Source organism: Gadus morhua, chromosome 6 (genome assembly GCF_902167405.1).
Source record: "Gadus morhua chromosome 6, gadMor3.0, whole genome shotgun sequence".
NCBI classification, from domain to species: Eukaryota; Metazoa; Chordata; class Actinopteri; order Gadiformes; family Gadidae; genus Gadus; species Gadus morhua.
The window spans coordinates 20706873-20725507 of NC_044053.1; the positions used below are offsets into that span (position 1 = coordinate 20706873).

Here is an 18635-nt window from a genome sequence, read left to right on the forward strand (position 1 = left end):
TAATAGGGGGGGGGGGGGGGGGGGGGGGGTTGTTCATCCTCAACAGGCCATTTCCCCAAAAGATCTAAGCGTCTAACTTCTTCTACTAACTTATACCAGGATTTGAATATGTTTTTTTTGTCAAACTAATTTAAGCTTGATAGGCAATCTTTTTTTTTATCATGTTTTTAAGCGGGGGATAGTTATGTCCACGTTGATTTGCTTTTGCATTGTATTATTTAAATGATTACATTGCATCTCATCTGATCGTTGACAAACTGAACATTTAGTTGCTCTCACACTTTGTCGTCCATCATGTCACAAATAGCTTTCGCGCACATGCAAGTGCATTTCATACACAGGCTACACTGCATTGTTCCCCCCACAGCCATAAGTTGCCAGTCACACCAAGCTACAATATGAAGTCAGACTCTTCCCACTCTTTTAGCACATCCATACCCAATTATGAAATTCTGGATTTAGTAACGCATATTTAGATCATTTACTTTAACTTTGAATTTCACAGAGCAGAATCAATATCTTAACAATCAGCACTGGTAAGTCATTCCACTTCATATAAAATAATTAACACAGCTCTTCAATATAAACCTGGACTGGGATGAGGATGAAAATAAAAACACAAAAATAATTATTCACTCTGATAGGAAATACTTACACTAATAATAGTTGCACACTTAAACGCATCATTTATTCTGTGTTCTTACACCAATAATCAACAGGTAAATGACATTTATCACATGGTAAATCATCATTTGCATAAGGCTTAATCAGTGAAGCAGATACAACAACTTGATGCTCAGGCTTAAAGGACCAAGTAGAGCGAGAGAGAGAGAGTGAGAGCGAGAGAGAGAGAGAGAGAGAGAGAGAGAGAGAGAGAGAGAGAGAGAGAGAGAGAGAGAGAGAGAGAGAGAGCGAGAGAGAGAGAGAGAGAGAGAGAGAGAGAGAGAGAGAGAGCGAGTAAGAGAGAGAGTGAGAGAGATAGAGAGGGAGGGGGGAGGGAGAAACAGACCCAGAAGAGGGAGAGAATCAGAGTGGGAGAGAAACACAGAGCAAGACACAGAGCAAGAGATAGACAGTAACAGAGAGAGACGGACGGAGACAGATTGAGAGAAAGACCTATTGAGTCAGAGAGAGACACAGATGGATAGAGAGTCAGGGAGGCACAGATTGAGAGAGAGAAACAGGGAGGGAGAGAGAGGCATTGTCACATGCTGTGGCTTCTATAAACACACACAAGACACAGGACAAAGAGGACTGTTGCAACCACACTACTCTCGCAAAAAAAAGCTTTTACAGCCAGTAGTATTGATGTGTTTGGAGAGAGAGAGAGGGTGGGATGCGGTGGTTGTTTTACAATGGAGGCTATGAGCCTGGGCCGGGGCTTCAGCTGTAATGAGTGTCAGCAGCGCTGGTCGTTCAGGATGTGGGCCGCGTAACCCCATAGGCGCTATAAGACGTCAGTTAACGGAAGTGGTAGAGAGACACCATGAAACAATGGGGGGGCCGCCACGGCCCCAAACCTCGTCAAGCCGACACCACAACGAAACAGCAGAAGGAAAACAAAACTGTGGCACCTCCTTAACCTTAGACCCCTCTGAATCAGAAGGGGGAGGCCATTTTTCCCAAGGGAAAATAAGTGCATGTTTGGGGGGTGATCATGATAATAATAATAATAATAATAATAATAATAATAATAATAATAATAATAATAATAATAATAATAATAATAATAATAATAATAAATACAATGTTCCATTGAACCCACTTGATGCAAATAAAACATTTACGAGCAGGAATTATAATTGTCTTAAATATCACAGTCATATTTACATAATACAATATAATATAGGCCTACTCTTCTGCGACATGACATCCATTTACAAAAGTCCACATTCCCTCGCTCCCTCGCTTCCAGCTTTGCCGTCTCTCCCACAGACTATGAAGTCATCACAGCACAGGTCTTCGGATCTGATTCACATGCATCTTCACCAAACACACACATACACACACACACACACACACACACTCACACACACACACACTCACACACACACACACACACACACACACACACACACACACACACACACACACACACACACACACACACACACACACACACACACACACACACACACATACACAGTGTATGACCATGTCTCTCATGAGGCAAGGCGCTCTGGGGGTGTCCCTGGTACAACAAACTAGGACTGGTGCGCCGACGAGCACAACACTGTGTCTGTAAACGTGTCCCACGTGCACTGCTTCACGTGCACTGCTTTACTCGCACTGCTTCACGTTCACTGGTTGGCACACTGTGTAATGTAAATATTCCGAAGACAAGAGTCGTTTTACAATCCGTTTTTGTTAGGTACAAATGTGGTAACGGACACAAATTCCATACTGGAGGACCCCCAGAGAAGCCTGATATCCCATGATGCACCTCCAGGGGAACACCAACGAGGGAGATTTCTGATGATGTGATGGGTCCGGATTGGCTTTTGCAACACAGAGACTGATTTCTGGACCCATCTGAAAAGAAAGTACAAATGGATAGATCAAAAGCTGTTTTAATATACATGTGTTAAAAAGCACACACAGGCATCTTTTACTAGATATTTTTTATCCATTTTATTCACATTTTAAACCCATCCATTTTCTTTCAAAGTCTGTGTCAATACAGAGGCCTATCTCCAGACTCCCAACCCAGTCAGCCACATGTTGAGAGGGCTGTCAAACAGAGGTGATGACGGGCAGAACAATGCGCTGGTGGGTGGAGAAGCTGCAACACTCTTCACTGAGCCCCTGCAAAGGCCTGCTACTTGGTGTGATTGCCAGCAATCAAGTAGGACATTTGAATAATTCATAAGGGCAGACTGGGAACTGACAATGGCTCCCTTTCTGCTTTGTCTGCAACCCAAAGCCTCAATCCCCTTTCATATTTTCCCCTCCAATGATTTCATGATCTGGTTATAAAGGTAGTCGGAGCGGGGGATTGATTCTATTGGACGCCCCGTATACCGTGGCACCGCCCCCTTACCTCACATGCCCTACACGAGGCCGTCGTAGAGCGACAGAGCCTGGACAATAGACGGGTCCGCCTTGGAGCCCTCCTGGAACTCCTGCAGAGTCAGCTTGCCGTCTGCGTTCTGGAACAGAAACAGAGGACATCAGGAAATGGAAAGCCATTTATTGATTGGGAAGTGCGTCTGCATGCTGGGCCCTGCCAGCAGGGGGCGAGAACGCTGCTCATGCACAAACGCTGGCTCAGTGCCATTTGGACTTGAATCTCTTTAGCATGAATGCCCTTGATGGGTAACACATATTCTGTTGCACTACAAATTATTTGAGGACAACCTGTGCTGTATCGTCTGCAAAGTCTTCCGAAACCTGCCATTTTCTATAATTCCAATTAGCAGATGCACAGTGAGATAATGAGATACATGACATTAAGGAGCAGGTGTGGGTGAGGGAATCTGGCCTGCCTCCCCCCCACCTCCCCCGGCTTCAAGTAGCGCAGCGTCTGGGTGATTCCCCGAAGGGGGGGATTCAGACCCCTTCATGTCTCTGGAGGTATCAAGGTAGCGACCCAGAAACAAATCTTCCATAGAGAGTCATGTTCCGAAGTGTGAATACCTCTGTGTTACCTGTGTTATGTTATTGTTAATTATGTTTGTAGGAACTGTAGGTAGGTTCATGTAAATATCGTCTCGGATGGAGTGAGGTTTTAGCGAGCAGGCAGTTTCTCGGGCAGAAGACAGTGGGATGGGTGACGAATAAAAGCAGGGAGGAGGCAGGGTTTGATGCAGCACAATTTGGTTTAATTTCTTATACTTAAGCTTTATTTGATGATTGATTTTGCATCAATTTCACTATGTTCATTCATAATGAATTACTTCAAACTACTGCAGGTACAAGCACAAGAGAGCAAGATTTTGAAACTAGACCACCAAAGACACATGGTCCCCCGCACATGGCGTTTCTCTGCCATTGAGAAGGCATTCGAAACACTTTGATTGACAGGCAGGATGGATCTGAACCAGAATTCTAGTTTAGAAATAAGCCGGCAGCGTCCTCAAATCTAAGTTAGGTCATTCAGAGGCCGGCACAGTCAACTGGAGACATATTCTCACAGCACATTTCACCCACTCATATCTGACCGACGGCTGTGCCATCTCTCACAAATTACGCTCAAATAACAGCACCTTAATTTTACCGCGAGCACATTTAAGTAATGATTCACGGGGAGCGCTAAATCGATCATAGTCGTTGTTGGAGTGCAGAAATAGGAGGTTCTGAACACAGACCTTGTCCATCATGGCAAAGATGCGGTCCACTCTCTTCTCTGGCGTGTTCTCCTCCTCTGGCAGCTCCACTGTGTTTCCCTACAACACAGAGAGAGCTTACAGCCTGCGGCGCTGCTGGACAGCTACGTGTACAGACGGCTCACACTTAATAATCACTCACCACCATCTGATAAATGGCATCCACGATGTTCAGCATCTCATCGCGGGTGATGTAGCCGTCGTTATCCAGGTCGTACAGTTTAAAGGCCCCTGCAGACCGGAGGACATGAGGCAACATGGCATTAACTGCTGCAGCTCAGCCACTGTTGAGGCAATGGGTGGCAATGCTGGAACCAGGTTCATGAGAAGGACAATGGGGCCAGTTTCTGCTGAACCTGAGGCCAGACGAGTGAGCCTTGGCAAGAAACAATAGGAAATGCAAAAAAAAGGAAATAGACAAGTACAATATGTTTGTTTGTTTTCTGAATTGAAAAAGAAAAAAATAATAATCAGTTATCAGAGTTTTTCTCTTGGAACATGGTTACTAAATAAAGTCCACCTCCCACACACACGCACAGAGGCATGTCCTAACTGCTGGCTATCTGACAATTATTCATTAGCGTTTACTTTGAACGGGGGAATCCTCTTTGTCATGCACTGCATAACAATCACCCCAATGGTCCTGCCGTTTGAAGGTCCAAAGGCATGCTGGAGGAAGGGAGCGAAGGGGGGGGGGGGGGGGGGGGGGGTACTCCTGTTGCCCAGACCTACTTACATCTCAGCTTCTCATCCAGGGTGCCGCGGGAAGTGACCGACAGCGCCTGGATGAACTCGGAAAATTCGATGCGTCCGTCCTGCAGAGGGGTGACATGGAGGTAAGAGAGGGAGAGAGAGGCTCTGTCCATGGCTCGTCGTACCTGCTCTCAGCATCAGCTCTCTCCTGTGCGAGTCTGCCAGGAAAAATAAAGTGAAAACCAGGCCAGACCGCTGGCTCCAAGTGGGCTGCTATTTCTGCCCTGCCCCCTCTCTCTCTCTCTCTCTCTCTCTCTCTCTCTCTCTCTCTCTCTCTCTCTCTCTCTCTCTCTCTCTCTCTCTCTCTCTCTCTCTCTCTCTCTCTCTCTCTCTCTCTCTCTCTCTCTCTCTCTCTCTCTCTCTCTCTCTCTCTCTCTCCCTCTCTCCCACTCTAAAGCGGGAAATGCCATCTCTGGTCATTAGTGAGACGAATGCCACTGGCGCATCGCTTGAAAGGTGTAGCACATAGGACCGGTGAATATTCAGGGCAGGTATGGTTCACCCAACCTCCACAACACCATGTAAACTCCACCCATCCTCCCACCATTCCGTCTTCAATAGACATGGCAGAAACTTCTCCTCCCAACGAGGCGAAATCTCGCTCCGACGCAGGCAGTTGTTTTGATTTCTCGCTCGTCTATGTTGGAATGCTTTGCTTACAACGGGGGGCAGCATTTCCCATTAACTCCCTGCAATTGTGGCCCGCGGCACCAAGGGCTTAACGGAGGCTGTGATTGGCTGAACAAGGAGATGGCCGGCTGTGAGAGGAGATAGTAGCGGCGAGCAGACTGAACATTTTCAAAAAAGGAAAAAATGCATTTGCAGCCATTGATACTCCGGAAGTGAATGAATCAAGTGAGAATATAAAGAAATGCAAATGCAATGTAAAAGTACTACTGTCCTCATGTTATACATTAGTTCTCTGTACATGAGTAAATACAGAAACTGGATATCAATAACCTCTGTATTGGGCACCTGATACGATCAAAACCGCTTGTAGGATGTTCACTTGAACCTCGAGTATCTTCTGAAAAGCATTGCAAGCTAGCTCATTATTTTTGACTACCGTGCAACTTTTAAACCCCACACAGACATGGAATATGTTTGCCTGACTTTTCGTTTGTTTTGCGTGATGTGTTTTCCTTCCCAAAACAACTGCTTTTGGTTTTCCGGGATGCGTAGGAAACCTGTACTAAGTTATGTGTGCATATTCCTAGATTTCTCTGATATCTTAATACGAAAAGCTTGTTGAGCTGAATGGTGAAGATTGCAGTTTTAAAGCGCTGAGCAGTGCGGTCAGGTTCCATGTCTGTGCAGCCCTCGGACCAGATCATCTATCTGTTTCTCCTCCAGATATCTGACCAGATAGCTGGCCAGACAGTCTTCATACCACTTACTCAAAGCCTTTTCTGCCCTTTTGATATAAAGCCCTCGAGGGGGCTGCTGCTGCCATAGGCCTGTTCTACCCTCTAAGCCAGCCTCCATTCCACAAGCACCCATACCCCTTACAAAAGAAAGTATTGATTACAGCCATACATGGAATACCTTTAGAATTGGGGTCTGTCTGAATAGCATATATGTTAGGATTGCAATTATTGTTAGTGTTGTTATTTTAAGATACTGAGGGCAATCAACGCAATTGTATGTGTGGTACAGGATCAACTTCCCTCCATTACTTATTATAAGTATACCCATACAGCTCTAAACAAATATTACATAATAGTACAGTTTAATTCAGATTTTATTGATCACATTATTGAATCCCCTATTGGTCAGCATTGACTACAGGTATTTCAAGGTTATGCATTAGCTATGGGATAAGTTAAGAGTTACGCATTGGGACTTTAATTATCTATATTATAAATCATGAACATTCATTCTCATAAATATATTGCAATATCCATTCAGCTTTTTATATATTTGTTTGTGTTACATTTGGAAGCGCACATGTACTCTGTATTGGACGGTATTCAATTTATTCAACCTCTGTCTTTGCCAACACAATTTCAAAATGGCTTCTGGTTATTTATAGCAACACTACAACTCTATCCGGGACAATATCATTAGCGGCTAATAGCAGCCAAATGGTCGCTCCCATTTACATCTCTAGCCAGCAATCCATTTACTAACCTTGTTCTCATCAAAGACGTTGAACACAAAGGAGGCGAACTTGGTGGGATCCCCGAACGGAAAGAACTGCTTGTAAATCTTCTGGAAGCCGACAGCATCGAGTTGTCCACTTGGACAATCCTTAATAAATCCTTTATACCTGTAAGAAAAAGATAAACAAAGTAGGTAATGTTGGGGGGTGTAGTATAAATATAGAATGAATATATACTACACATCACCGAAACATCCCTCATGCAGTCAGCGTGAGAAAAGATTCAGATAAAAAAAGACTGAAAAGCTACTAGTGTTGTTGTTAGCATTCAGAGCCCAGGGTGCTGATCCAATAAGGGGCCAGAGTGTTTAATCAAATGACCCGGCACTACCGTCGGGCTGATAATGTGCATAACTGAGGGATGGCTTTGTGCCTCCTCTGCCCGCCTCAGGAGAGGACACATCCAGAGTGACTTGACATCTCGGTTGGCCCTAAATATAGAAGCATTTCATGAGCAATTTCAAAAGCAGTCACTCAGAAGGTGGGCGGCTTCTCCCCTCGTACGGCACACACACAGGGGCTGGTCTGACGGGCCAAGGCGTGAGGAAGACCGTGCTATTTAAATAACCAGATGAAGAATGGATCATTTAATAAAAGGCGAAAGGTTGGTAGAAGGTCATTCTATAAAGAAATGGTTGTTGTGTCCTTTTTATGGACGAGCGAGTGCGGGCGAGTTTGATCTGCGTGAAGCAAGTTCTTTCCGTGCGTCAGTCTTTGCTGCTTCTACTGGCGCCTGGGCTGTAATTAAGACCAGGGAGGGAGTGTTCTAATGTTGAGACGGAAGCTTGGCACGTCTCTCTCTCTCTCTCTCTCTCTCTCTCTCTCTCTCTCTCTCTCTCTCTCTCTCTCTCTCTCTCTCTCTCTCTCTCTCTCTCTCTCTCTCTCTCTCTCTCTCTCTCTCTCTCTCTCTCTCTCTCTCTCTCTCTCTCTCTCTCTCTCCCTCTCTCTCTCTCTCAATGTAGAAAAAAAACTTTTCTACTTTTAATCTGCAATGCTTTTAATGAAGCCAGCATCCCCTCATCCTCGTTGTCAAGGATACGGAGACGGAGAGAATCTCTGGGAAGCAGCGGCAGCAGGGAGAGTTCAGCAAGAACAAAAGAGGAGTGTGCAATTCGCATTATCTGGAGAGATACCATGGAGTTTCAAGGTATTGCCCATTACCATGGGGGATTTCATCAAATCACTGTTCAAAGTGCAGCAATAGCAGTACATGATGATGTTTTGCCAAAATGAATAGAATAAGTATGATGTGAAAAAAGTCACACCTTTCTCAAGCAAATTTATTTTGCCATGACTTGTAAAACGTCATTCAAAGCATAAAGATAGGATGGTACGTTTCACTTTCAGTTGGTTGGTTAAAAAATACAAATTAAATGACTATATATATAGAGTGCTTTTCTAGTTGAATTGTTCATATTTACCCTGGTATTTCAGTGGCCCTTCAAACAATGCAAGCTGTAGCCTTGGGGATCACTAGTCTACAGCTATGCTGCGTGGTTCCTCCTCTATACTTCTTCAAACTGTTATAACACGTGTACGCACGCTCCAGGTTGGCTCAGGTGTTCCATGCATCAGTGGTTTGCATGACCGCTATCTAAGTGTCGCTCGTGCATCTCCTTCTGTCCTCAACCGCAACACGCCAGACATTGACACTATGAATCAGACCGGGGCCGGGCCAACGTTGCCAGACTTGAGGATGAAATATTCATTGCTGGCTACAGCATCTCCAGTTTTTGGCCACTGCCATCTGCGCCACCAACACCACAGAGGCTTCTGCTAAAGTGTTGTCTGTGGCTTCTGCACTGCTTTCCTTGGCAGGAGCATAAGTGTGTGACGGCATTGATTTGTGGCGGGCCTCCCCTCAGCGTACTACCACTGTCCCCTCAATAAAACAAAACTAAAATGAAAGAAAGCAGGGGACATAATGAAAGCACGGCGCAGGCATTTATCTAACCTGGCTAATTCTGTTTTGTGTTCCATCCGCGTCCCCTGTGCTCTACTTACACACCATCTGCCATATTCCCCCCTGGTAAAGTTCCCTCTCATCATCCCTACAGGCAGCATCGCCGCTGCTGATCTATGAGGAGGTGCTCATGCGAGATCTCTACAGAAAGGCGTGCGCAGAGCGGAGACCAATAGAGTGAATGAGAGTGGCAACACAGCCTGATTAGGAGGACGGAGAGAGGGAGGGAGGAATATGAGGAGGCGGGATGGAGGAGGCAGGGAGGAAGCTGATGAGGAGGAGGAAGGAGGGAGGGAGCAAGGCAGCGAGGGAGTGAGAAGGCGAGGGAGGGAGGGAGGGAGGGAGGGAGGAGAAAGAGGAAGAAGAGGATAGAGGTGATGATGAAGAGGGCAGGAGGGTGGGAGGAAGGGAGGCAGAGAGGGAGCCAGATAGGGAGGGAGTGAGTTTAGGAGGGGAGGGGGAATGCGGGAGAGGATGAGGGAAGGAAGGAAGGAGGGAGGATGGAGGGAGGAAGGGAAAGGAGAAAGGGAGAGGAAGTAGAAAGAGGCAGGAGAGGAAAAGAACAGTATTCTGCCTCAGGAAACTAAAGCAGCCCTCGAGAAAGGCCATGTCCTGGCACGCTGATGCCCAGAGGCATTTAATACCACTGCTGTTTAATACCATCGCTGTTGTGGACAGTGAACTTGGCCTTGGCCCCCACACACACGCATACACACACACACACACTCCATGAACCCTCCAAAGGAGGGCGTAAAAGGGTTAAAGAATGCCACGGAACGGCTCTTGTCATGCATGCAGAATAGGGTTGCGAGAGGCAAAGGCAAAGATGGATAACTCGTGTGTAAAGATGAGAGAGAGCAAGATAGACGAGAGAGAGTGAGAGAAACCGAGAGAGAGCGAGAGAGAGCGAGAGAAAGCGAGAGAAAGCGAGAGAAAGCGAGAGAGAGCAAGAGAGATTGAGAGCGCATATTCGGCCCCCACTTCTGATGGAAGCTATTTGTTTACAACAATGGCCGTGCCATGGCATACAGTGAATGTAGGAATGGCAGATGATGCGTCCATCATCGCTGGAATGAAGCGGGTTGAATTGTGCGCTCCCTCTAAAAATAAAGACCAGGAATGCACAGGGCACAGCTAAACAAGGCTAGCCCTCGTTGGGAACTGTTGGTCATATACGTCCAGGAATGACCTCACCAACAGAATAAGAAACGGGAACCCAGGTCATCGGAAGAAGGAAGAAGGAAGCAGGAGCGACCGAGTGAGCGGTAGAAAATGATCCAAGTCTTTCTAATTTTCTAATTGGAAAATTCTAAAGGTACATCTCTTATAATTATCGACCTTGCCGAGGCTCGGAAGGAGAGCTCATACAGAGCCTTGAAGAACGTCTGTGGAGCATCAAAGCACGTCCATTGTTGCCCCAAAAGGTAGTGGTGGGGTATTGCATCATTGAGGAGTTGGTTATCATTGTTATCAGGGTTGAAAGTCACTGTGTCTCTGTGTCGTGACGATTCAAAGTCAATCTATTTTCAGAACACTCTCTTCAGGGCAGCGGGAGAGAGATAACACATAGTACTCCGGCGTCTCATCTTTAAATACTTATATTCCTAGATATCGGGTGAAAAAAAAGACAACAGAAAAGGAAAAGAAGAGGGTTTCTGTATCTAGGTCAATGTTAAGCAACCATTATACTTCATGTTTGGCACAAAAGATAGCTTTGCAGATATAAGCCACACATCATGAATGGACAAAACATCATGAATAATGGAATTACTTTACTCACCACTGCTGAACTTCTTTCTCTGTAACTGAAAGAGAAATAGAGTGAGATGAGTATAAATGCAAAGTGACCCAGAAAAAACACGATGTCTTATTGTGTAGAGACCATACTGTGACTTTGACGTCAGTGGTTCCTTTTCTAAAACACTTAGCTCCTAATACAACCCCACAATCGCAGTAGAACGCATCACTACGCAACCTGCAGAACATCTCTTCATCTGGTGAAACGTTAAAGGTCAGAAGGGGAATGGAGGTGAACTGCAGGAAGAGACCATGAGTGAAGGTGACCAGCAGCATGCACAGGCCTGCACAAGCCACCTCATCTGCAATTCTCATTTTAGCCATGGCTCTCCCTCTTCTGTCTGCTCTCTCACCCTCCAACTGCTGATAACAAGGGCTTGGTATCACTTGCATTGGTGTGACCCTGCTGGCCCTTTGGGGTAGGTACAACCCACGCAGTAGTCCAACACCTTCGACCTCAATCTGTTTCAGGCATGTCCGTAGCCAGCTATGAGGTCATTGAGGTCTGGCCCTTTTGCTTAACCCAAGTACAACTGTATACAAAATCTGCGGTTTTGAACTTCTCAGAGATGAGTCAATTCTTAATTCAGTTGAGACTTGTTACTTTGTGTCCGCCGTATGTGCCATTTGTTGGTGCGTGCGCAAGCCGAGCACAACCCCCCCAACCCTCCCCCCCATCCCCCAAGACCTCACTAATTGTAAAATAGGTATGGCAAGATGAACATCGAGCAAGGCTGAACTTTGGATTTTAAGTCTGTATACGACTGCTAGACACTGTGACCCTCTTGCGATTTGACCTGCCAACCAAATGTAAAAAAATGACATGGCGACATCTCAAGCCCTGGGACTTATTGAGAAGGGCTCCGGAGTAGACTCCAGCAGCTGACTCAACCCCACGGGCACGGACCTAGGGCAAGGGGCATGAATTCTAATATTGATGTCGGTATCTTGTCCCGACATACATACTAACACACACACACAATAGCCTCAACTCAATCAGGGATTCACTGAGAATCCTACCATGTGACCTATTCCTTGGTAATAAATGTCAAATCTCACAACGGTCTACCGAAGCCAAGCTACCGTTCAATTGGCCCTAAAAGTCAATGCCATCCAGAAAGTGCCGCCATTCACCACCACTGGGATTTAATAGAAAGGTCTTACATAACTCAGTCAGAGGCAATGGCCGGTAATGCAATCAGCCTCTGCTGGAAAGATCAGGGCCCTTCCTCTGCCCGTTGGCCCTCCAGGGGTCTGCTAGAACGCAGCCAGCTTGCATTCTGGGACACAAAGCCTCCTCCATCGCCCTAACTACCGATTTGTGGTCTTTCTAATGGGATTGCTGGTCTTTCCATGCCATATACATTTATAACTCCCTCGTAAAACGGGGGTCAACCTTTAGAGGCTTTCTTTACAGCCAGCGGAGGGACCCAGTGTGCTAGCTCTCACTTCATTTTGCAATCATCGTATGATAATTATTCATTGATAATAATGATATCAATAAATTGCATTTCATCTTCCGGTAAAAAGGTCAACAAAGACAATTTCACAACCATTGTGGAAACCCCATTGTCAACAGAGGATAATCCAAGGTATTTATTTTGCCTGCTCCAAGTCCACACAGAAAAACACCACAATGCTATCTGGGGAAATGCAGCCTCTTTAGAGCGGGTAAACATTTACCATCGCTTTCCTGGCCACAGACAAAAAGCAACCTTTGACTTAGACGGCAGACCTTCTCATGGGAGAGAGAAAAAGAGAGAGAAAGAGAGAGATAGAGAGAGAGAGAGAGAGAGAGAGAGAGAGAGAGAGAGAGAGAGAGAGAGAGAGAGAGAGAGAGAGAGAGAGAGAGAGAGAGAGAGAGAGAGAGAGAGAGAGAGAGAGAGAGAGATTGGTGGATAGAAGCAGAGACAAGAGAAGAAATGTTGAATGATCAGAGAGAAGCAGGAGAACAAAGCGAGGAGGGGTTGATCACGCCGGGAGGGAAATCTTGATGGCCCTCTTAGGGATGTTAACCAGATAAGACCCTAATTATACTATTCCATTCCCTGCTAAAAGAGCGACATTAGGGGTGAGAGGAGAGTCTGCGGGTGAGGAGACTAGTGAGAGATGTGGGAGAGCAAGAGAGGATAAGAGGGAAATTGATTAGAAAGAGGGTTGGGGTGTGAGGGAGAGAGATAGAGAGAGACAAATACAAAGACAGAGAGAAGATAGAGAGAGACAAAGACAGAGTCAGAGGGAGAGAAAGAAACAGAAACAGAGAGTGAGAGTGAGAGTGAGAGTGAGAGTGAGAGTTAGAGTGAGAGAGAGAGAGAGAGAGAGAGAGAGAGAGAGAGAGAGAGAGAGAGAGAGAGAGAGAGAGAGAGAGAGAGAGAGAGAGGGAGAGAGATGCATGCAACGGACAGCACCAAACTGCCCCAGCCCAGCACGAAGCCCAATCTTCCTCCACAGCAATTTCCTGCCACAGCAGCCTCTCTTGTTTTTTCGTCTTGGCCAGACCCGCCATGAAAATAACGCTGTCATTAAGCAGCCATTTGCTGGTAACACCCACCCACACCTGCACACTGCACTGCACAAATAACCATGAGGCCTCGCTAGGCTCGAAACAAAAGAGCCATGATTAATAACATAGTTATATATAGCAACCTTTAAGTATATATAGAGCGATCCATATCAATGCACTCATACGCGCTCTGTTGCAGGAAGAGCATGTTTTATTGTTGATGTCGATCGTTGCTCTACAGCCGATTAGCGATATATCCGATCTGTTTGGGGCTTAATGCGGAACGTAATGGAAATGATGTTTTGTCATTGTTTAGATACGATTTCAGTTCTGGAATCGAATTTAGATTCTTCTTTGTTTGTGTTCCACCAATGCTTAGAAATATTATATGGGTTGAGAAGACTATAAATACACTGAAGAAGAATTGCTGGAGAAACTCCATTAGAAAGTCGAAAGAAGGGGAGATGGTAAAGCCACCAGCTAGGTTTTCCATTTGCATAGTCATGGCTCAACTCAGAGTAATTTAAAGATGCTGATTACGGGATTTCTCAGAACCTGAACCATTCCAAATCTGGAGCACAACATTGACGGAGCGATTTTAATTCACCAGGCAGCTGCTTTTACTGCTGACATTCACTATAACCTATTGTTCTGTGAAGAATAGAAGCCTGTAATACCAGCAGGTGAGAAAGGCCATCTCCTCCATGTCCAGCATGTAGAAGAGTAGGACATACAAACAGAGAATCCTTTTTGTTTTTTTTCCTAAAAAGGCTGGTATTTCTATAGATTTCATATGCATGCACTTCAAACACATACCAAGTCCCCTGTTGTGTCTTACATTTCAGGAGGATTCAATTTCACGCCATCATCTATTCTGTTCTCTTGTACTCACATCAGTTCTTCCTGGTCAACTCTCTCCTCTTTTCTGAACTTGCGTACACACAGTTGACTCCCATCTATTCTCCACCTCATGTGTACTGTACTCACAGTACACTCTCATTTATTCTCTACCTTCTGTGTACTGTACTCACGGTAGACACATGTCAGGTACTCACAGTAGACTTTCATGTGTACTCTACTCACAGTAGACTCTCGTGTTTACTCTACTCACAGTAGACTCTTGTGTTTCCCCTACTCATAGTAGACTCTTGTGTGTACTCTACTCACACTAGACTCTTGTTTGTACTCACAGACTTTCGTGTTTATTGTTCTAACAGTAGACTCTCATGTGTTCTGTAGACTCTCATAGATTCTCCACCTGGTGTGACCTGTACTCACAGTAGACTCTCATGTGTTCTGTAGACTCTCATAAATTCTCTACCTGGTGTGACCTGTACTCACAGTAGACTCTCATGTGTTCTGTAGACTCTCATTGATTCTCCACCTGGTGTGACCTGTACTCACAGTAGAATCTCTCATGTGTTCTGTAGACTCATAGATTCTCCACCTGGTGTGACCTGTACTCACAGTAGGTCTTCCTGGTCAGCTCCTCCACCACCTCCGGCTTCAGCTTGCTGTTGGACTTCCCCATGGTGCACCGCGTCTCCTCCTCGCTCCGCCCGGTATCGCCGCCTCCACCCCTCTGCTCTGGTCCTCTGCGCCAACACACAGACACGGGTTGGAGGAGTGGGGTGGGTTGGTGGATCGTCAGATTAACCACGGTCACAGCAGTGAACTAAACCTTTGAGAAGTCTTTCCCCTGCGTTTGTGTTCGGGGGAGGAACCTCCCTGTTCTCCATGGGTGCTGCTCAGCTCAGCTCGCTCTCTGGAGGAGGCTGTGTCGGTGGTTGGAGGCCCCTGCAGACTGCCTGGTCGCCACCCCGCGGCTCTCTGAACCAGCGCCAGTGTGGCTTGCGGGGCTTTGTGTGACTGCCTGCGTGCCCGGCCCGTCTGCCTCGCTCACTCCTACAGGGTTTCCACTGGGGGTTCTTTCCCTGGTGAGATGCTGTCTGGTCGAGCGTGGTCGGCACTCAGAGGCGTCGCTGCTTTTCTTGTTTCCTAAGAGTAGAGCTGAGTTCCTCCTTTCTCCAATTTCAGTAGAGGGTAGAGGGTATTTTTTCTCCCACACGTCAAACCTCTGTTTGTTCACCCATCATTCTCCCTCACCCTCCTCCTCCTCAGCCACTTCACTCTCCTCAACTCCCTCCCTATACTTTGTCACTCACAGCGCAGTGTGCGCCCACAGCCACAGAGAAGATGAAGTGTTGGAAAACAGATTTATAAATGCATTGCAATCGATTTACATTTACATTTAGATTTTCAAATCTCGATTTAGATATAGGTTTGCTCATTCAATTATTCTGGAAATTTATGGAAGTCAAATAAAAGAAGAACATAATTAACAAAAGAAAATATAATCTGCACAGATTTTCTGAGTGGGCTTCAATCGTGCAAAATGTGAATTGTTATTGGCCGAGGGTATTACAGTTTGGAATTTCTAGTAGTCATTACATTAAGTTGGATCACGGCCATAAGAACACACAATGAAACACAAAACACACAATATTAAACACAAAATAATGATAAAAGATTAGCACCTTTACTCCGAACACGTGGCATTCCCTCTGTCCATGGCAAACACCGCCCTCTTCGGATCTGCCGATGCGTTAATCATGACTCCTGTGAGACATTATTATTTGGGATCATTTTCGGACAACGTGGATAAAACAGAACGGCAGCCAGGGCAACAGGGACAATGATAGGTGCTGAGTGAGTTAATGGCGCGTCAATATTTGACTGACAGAGAATATAGATAGGCAGACAGTACATTAATACAATGACAGCAGCTACAATCAGCTGCGTACATTGAGAATGGAAAAGCGTCCAGACGAACTCCCGCTGAGCCACCGTTAGGTTACTCATGGTGATCAAACAAAGCGTGACGACCTCAGATCAGATCGAACGACCAATGTCATCTGTCAGATGTGACGTTACTCCAGGGAAAAGCATGCATGCCATTGTGACAAGCGACCTGGAAACTTATGACAGTTCTAACCAACGTTAAACTTTATAATAAAACATTCCTCTGTAAATGTGGCGTGCTGGGGTGTTTAGTGAGCTAATACAGTGTGTTTGGTGAGAGCACGCGGAGAGCGCAGCAGGTGGGATATGTTGCTGTGTTCCACTACCATAGCAACGCAGTTCATGTCTACAGTGGTATCGCTTAACCAGCACGACATGCGTATTATCATTCACAAAGAAGACAAACAGAGATACGTTCACATGCATGAGTGGACGGGTCTTGCACGCGATCCTACCTTCAATCTGTTAAAAGGTAAACAAAAAGGTGTCTTCCTCCGTGGATCTGCGGGCCGCCTTGATACGTCCGCTCTGCCCAACCGCGCGCTGAGTACAGCCGCTCCTGCGCGTGAAGCGCGCGCCGCGGCAACTCCTGTGCGCGAGCAGTGCGCGCCCCGGCCGTCGTGCCAAGAGGGCTGCCCGCCCCGCCGCCCCGGCAGGGTCACGTGGTCGGACTGAACTCGGCTCCAAAGCGACGTCGCATGCATCACCAGGACAGGCACCAATTTACTTTGCCCTCCTCGTGCGGCTGCCTTTGAGTGTGGAGGATGGGAGTCGGCCATGATGTGAAACCTCATTCCTCTTTTCTTCTCTTCTCTTTTTATTTATATATTTTACTTGAAACTCCTTCCAGGTCCATTTCCTGCGAACTCGCCACTAAAATAAGTCACAGTTTGGAATTTATATTTGCGTAGCCTATCAGTTTCAGGATAAACTGATCACATATTGTGATGCAGCCTGTCTTCTCTGCAGCCCGCCCCGGTATAGGAGGGTGTAATGGAAAAAGGGTCCCCACTGGAATATTATGGGCGAGACTCGTACCATCACGGAAGAAAGAGGTCAGGGAAGGCAAACGACTCAAATCAGGGAGAATTTGGTCTGGTTTGCTACTTTGTTAACGTGACGGGGTAAACAACACCGAATCCCAGGTAGGCCTTAATAAAGTGGGCTATCCATCTGGAGGTCATTGTAGAGATGTCAACAGTAGACGAGACCTCTGTTTGACCTTACCTCGTCGTAAGGTCAGCATCGTCAGGCCTGACTGCGACTTTTTTCCAATGAGCAGGCCTGCAGCAATCACACAGTGACATAAAAACAATCCATCATCGTAAATATAGCATCTCCAAAGTACCTCAAATGCTGAAAACAACAGAAGACAAATGTTTTCTGGCAGAGTTAAAACACAAACACGATTTGTATGAAGGTAAGCTGAACCACTTCCAGCTTTGTCTGCGTGGAACAGTTTTGTTAAGTTTCAAGGTCTTTTTGCTGTAGAACCACTTCAGTGCAGTTAAGGGACGTAATGATGCGATCAGTGCTGAGGCAGCCTTCAAGAGGAGGACGTCATGGAGCAGGTAGAGGTGCCTGTACAGCAGCAGTTGTAGTAGTTAAACGTTGTTTATACTAAGAGGTTTCAAAGTATCTCAATAGAAACAAACTTTTCTCATCAACATGCACTACAGTACACAACAGCGAAGAAATAATATCTTTAACGTTGGATGATTTTTGGATATTGATTTCCTGTCCATGCTAGAGTATGAGATGGAAGCAAATCATCTCATTGATGAGACGATGTGAAGGACACTAAAAAAGCAAGCAGGGAGCTGATGAAACAAACCCTCTTAAGCAACTATGGGAGGGTGTATCCACTTTTAAATGAATCCATCAGTCGGTGGTGCCAAGCACTTTTAAGAGCATTTTTATTCATTGGTTATTAAAATAATCCTCTGCTTGACCTGCTGAGCCAAAACATGACGGGGCAGAAAGAGCAGCTGAAGACAGCTGTGGTGACAGCAGGCCGGGAAAATGAGTGTGAAAAATAATTTAAATGTAATTTACATACAACAACACAAACACCGTTGTGTGTGTGGTGTTGTATGTAAATTGCAACAAGACCACTGGATCTTACTGCACCCAACTGGCCACCGTTGAAGAGGGTAGGTCAGCGTTTGAGCAGAGCAATACAGATCCAAATGAACAAAAACCAATCAGCACTAATTACTTGTAATAAGCAATTAGATAGACAAGACAATATTCAGCACTTGAACCGGCAATTCAAGGGATAACAATGAGTTACCACAGTCATCAGAGAATAATCGTACTGAAATAATGATC

At 45.8% G+C, this 18635-nt stretch overlaps 1 protein-coding gene across 2 annotated transcripts; it reads right to left on the reverse strand.

Annotated features, from left to right (window-relative positions):
* Positions 1-1021: 1021 nt before the first annotated feature.
* On the reverse strand, positions 1022-16890 carry ncs1b (neuronal calcium sensor 1b). 2 transcript variants are annotated; one of them, XM_030359348.1, is made up of 10 exons: positions 16760-16890; positions 16040-16121; positions 14970-15097; positions 10983-11007; positions 7209-7347; positions 5062-5140; positions 4468-4556; positions 4308-4385; positions 3041-3149; positions 1023-2532 (listed from the first exon to the last, which is right to left on the reverse strand). In XM_030359348.1, the coding sequence occupies exons 3-9, from the start codon at positions 15031-15033 to the stop codon at positions 3051-3053; spliced, it is 573 nt and encodes a 190-aa protein (XP_030215208.1). In that variant the 5' UTR covers positions 15034-15097; positions 16040-16121; positions 16760-16890; the 3' UTR covers positions 1023-2532; positions 3041-3050. The 2 variants fall into 2 exon arrangements, with proteins under 2 accessions (XP_030215209.1, XP_030215208.1); XM_030359349.1 differs by lacking the exons at positions 16040-16121; positions 16760-16890 and adding an exon at positions 15184-16030 and having other exon boundaries at positions 1022-2532.
* Positions 16891-18635: the final 1745 nt, after the last annotated feature.

Coding starts and splice junctions, on each gene's coding strand:
- ncs1b (XM_030359349.1), bottom strand. CDS start 15,033: ATGGGGAAGTCCAACAGCAAGCTGAAGCCGGAGGTGGTGGAGGAGCTG. Junction 7,348..10,982: donor GAGAAAGAAGTTCAGCAGTG/GTGAGTAAAGTA, acceptor TTTTTCTTACAG/GTATAAAGGATTTATTAAGG. Junction 4,386..4,467: donor ATGCCATTTATCAGATGGTG/GTGAGTGATTAT, acceptor TCTGTGTTGTAG/GGAAACACAGTGGAGCTGCC.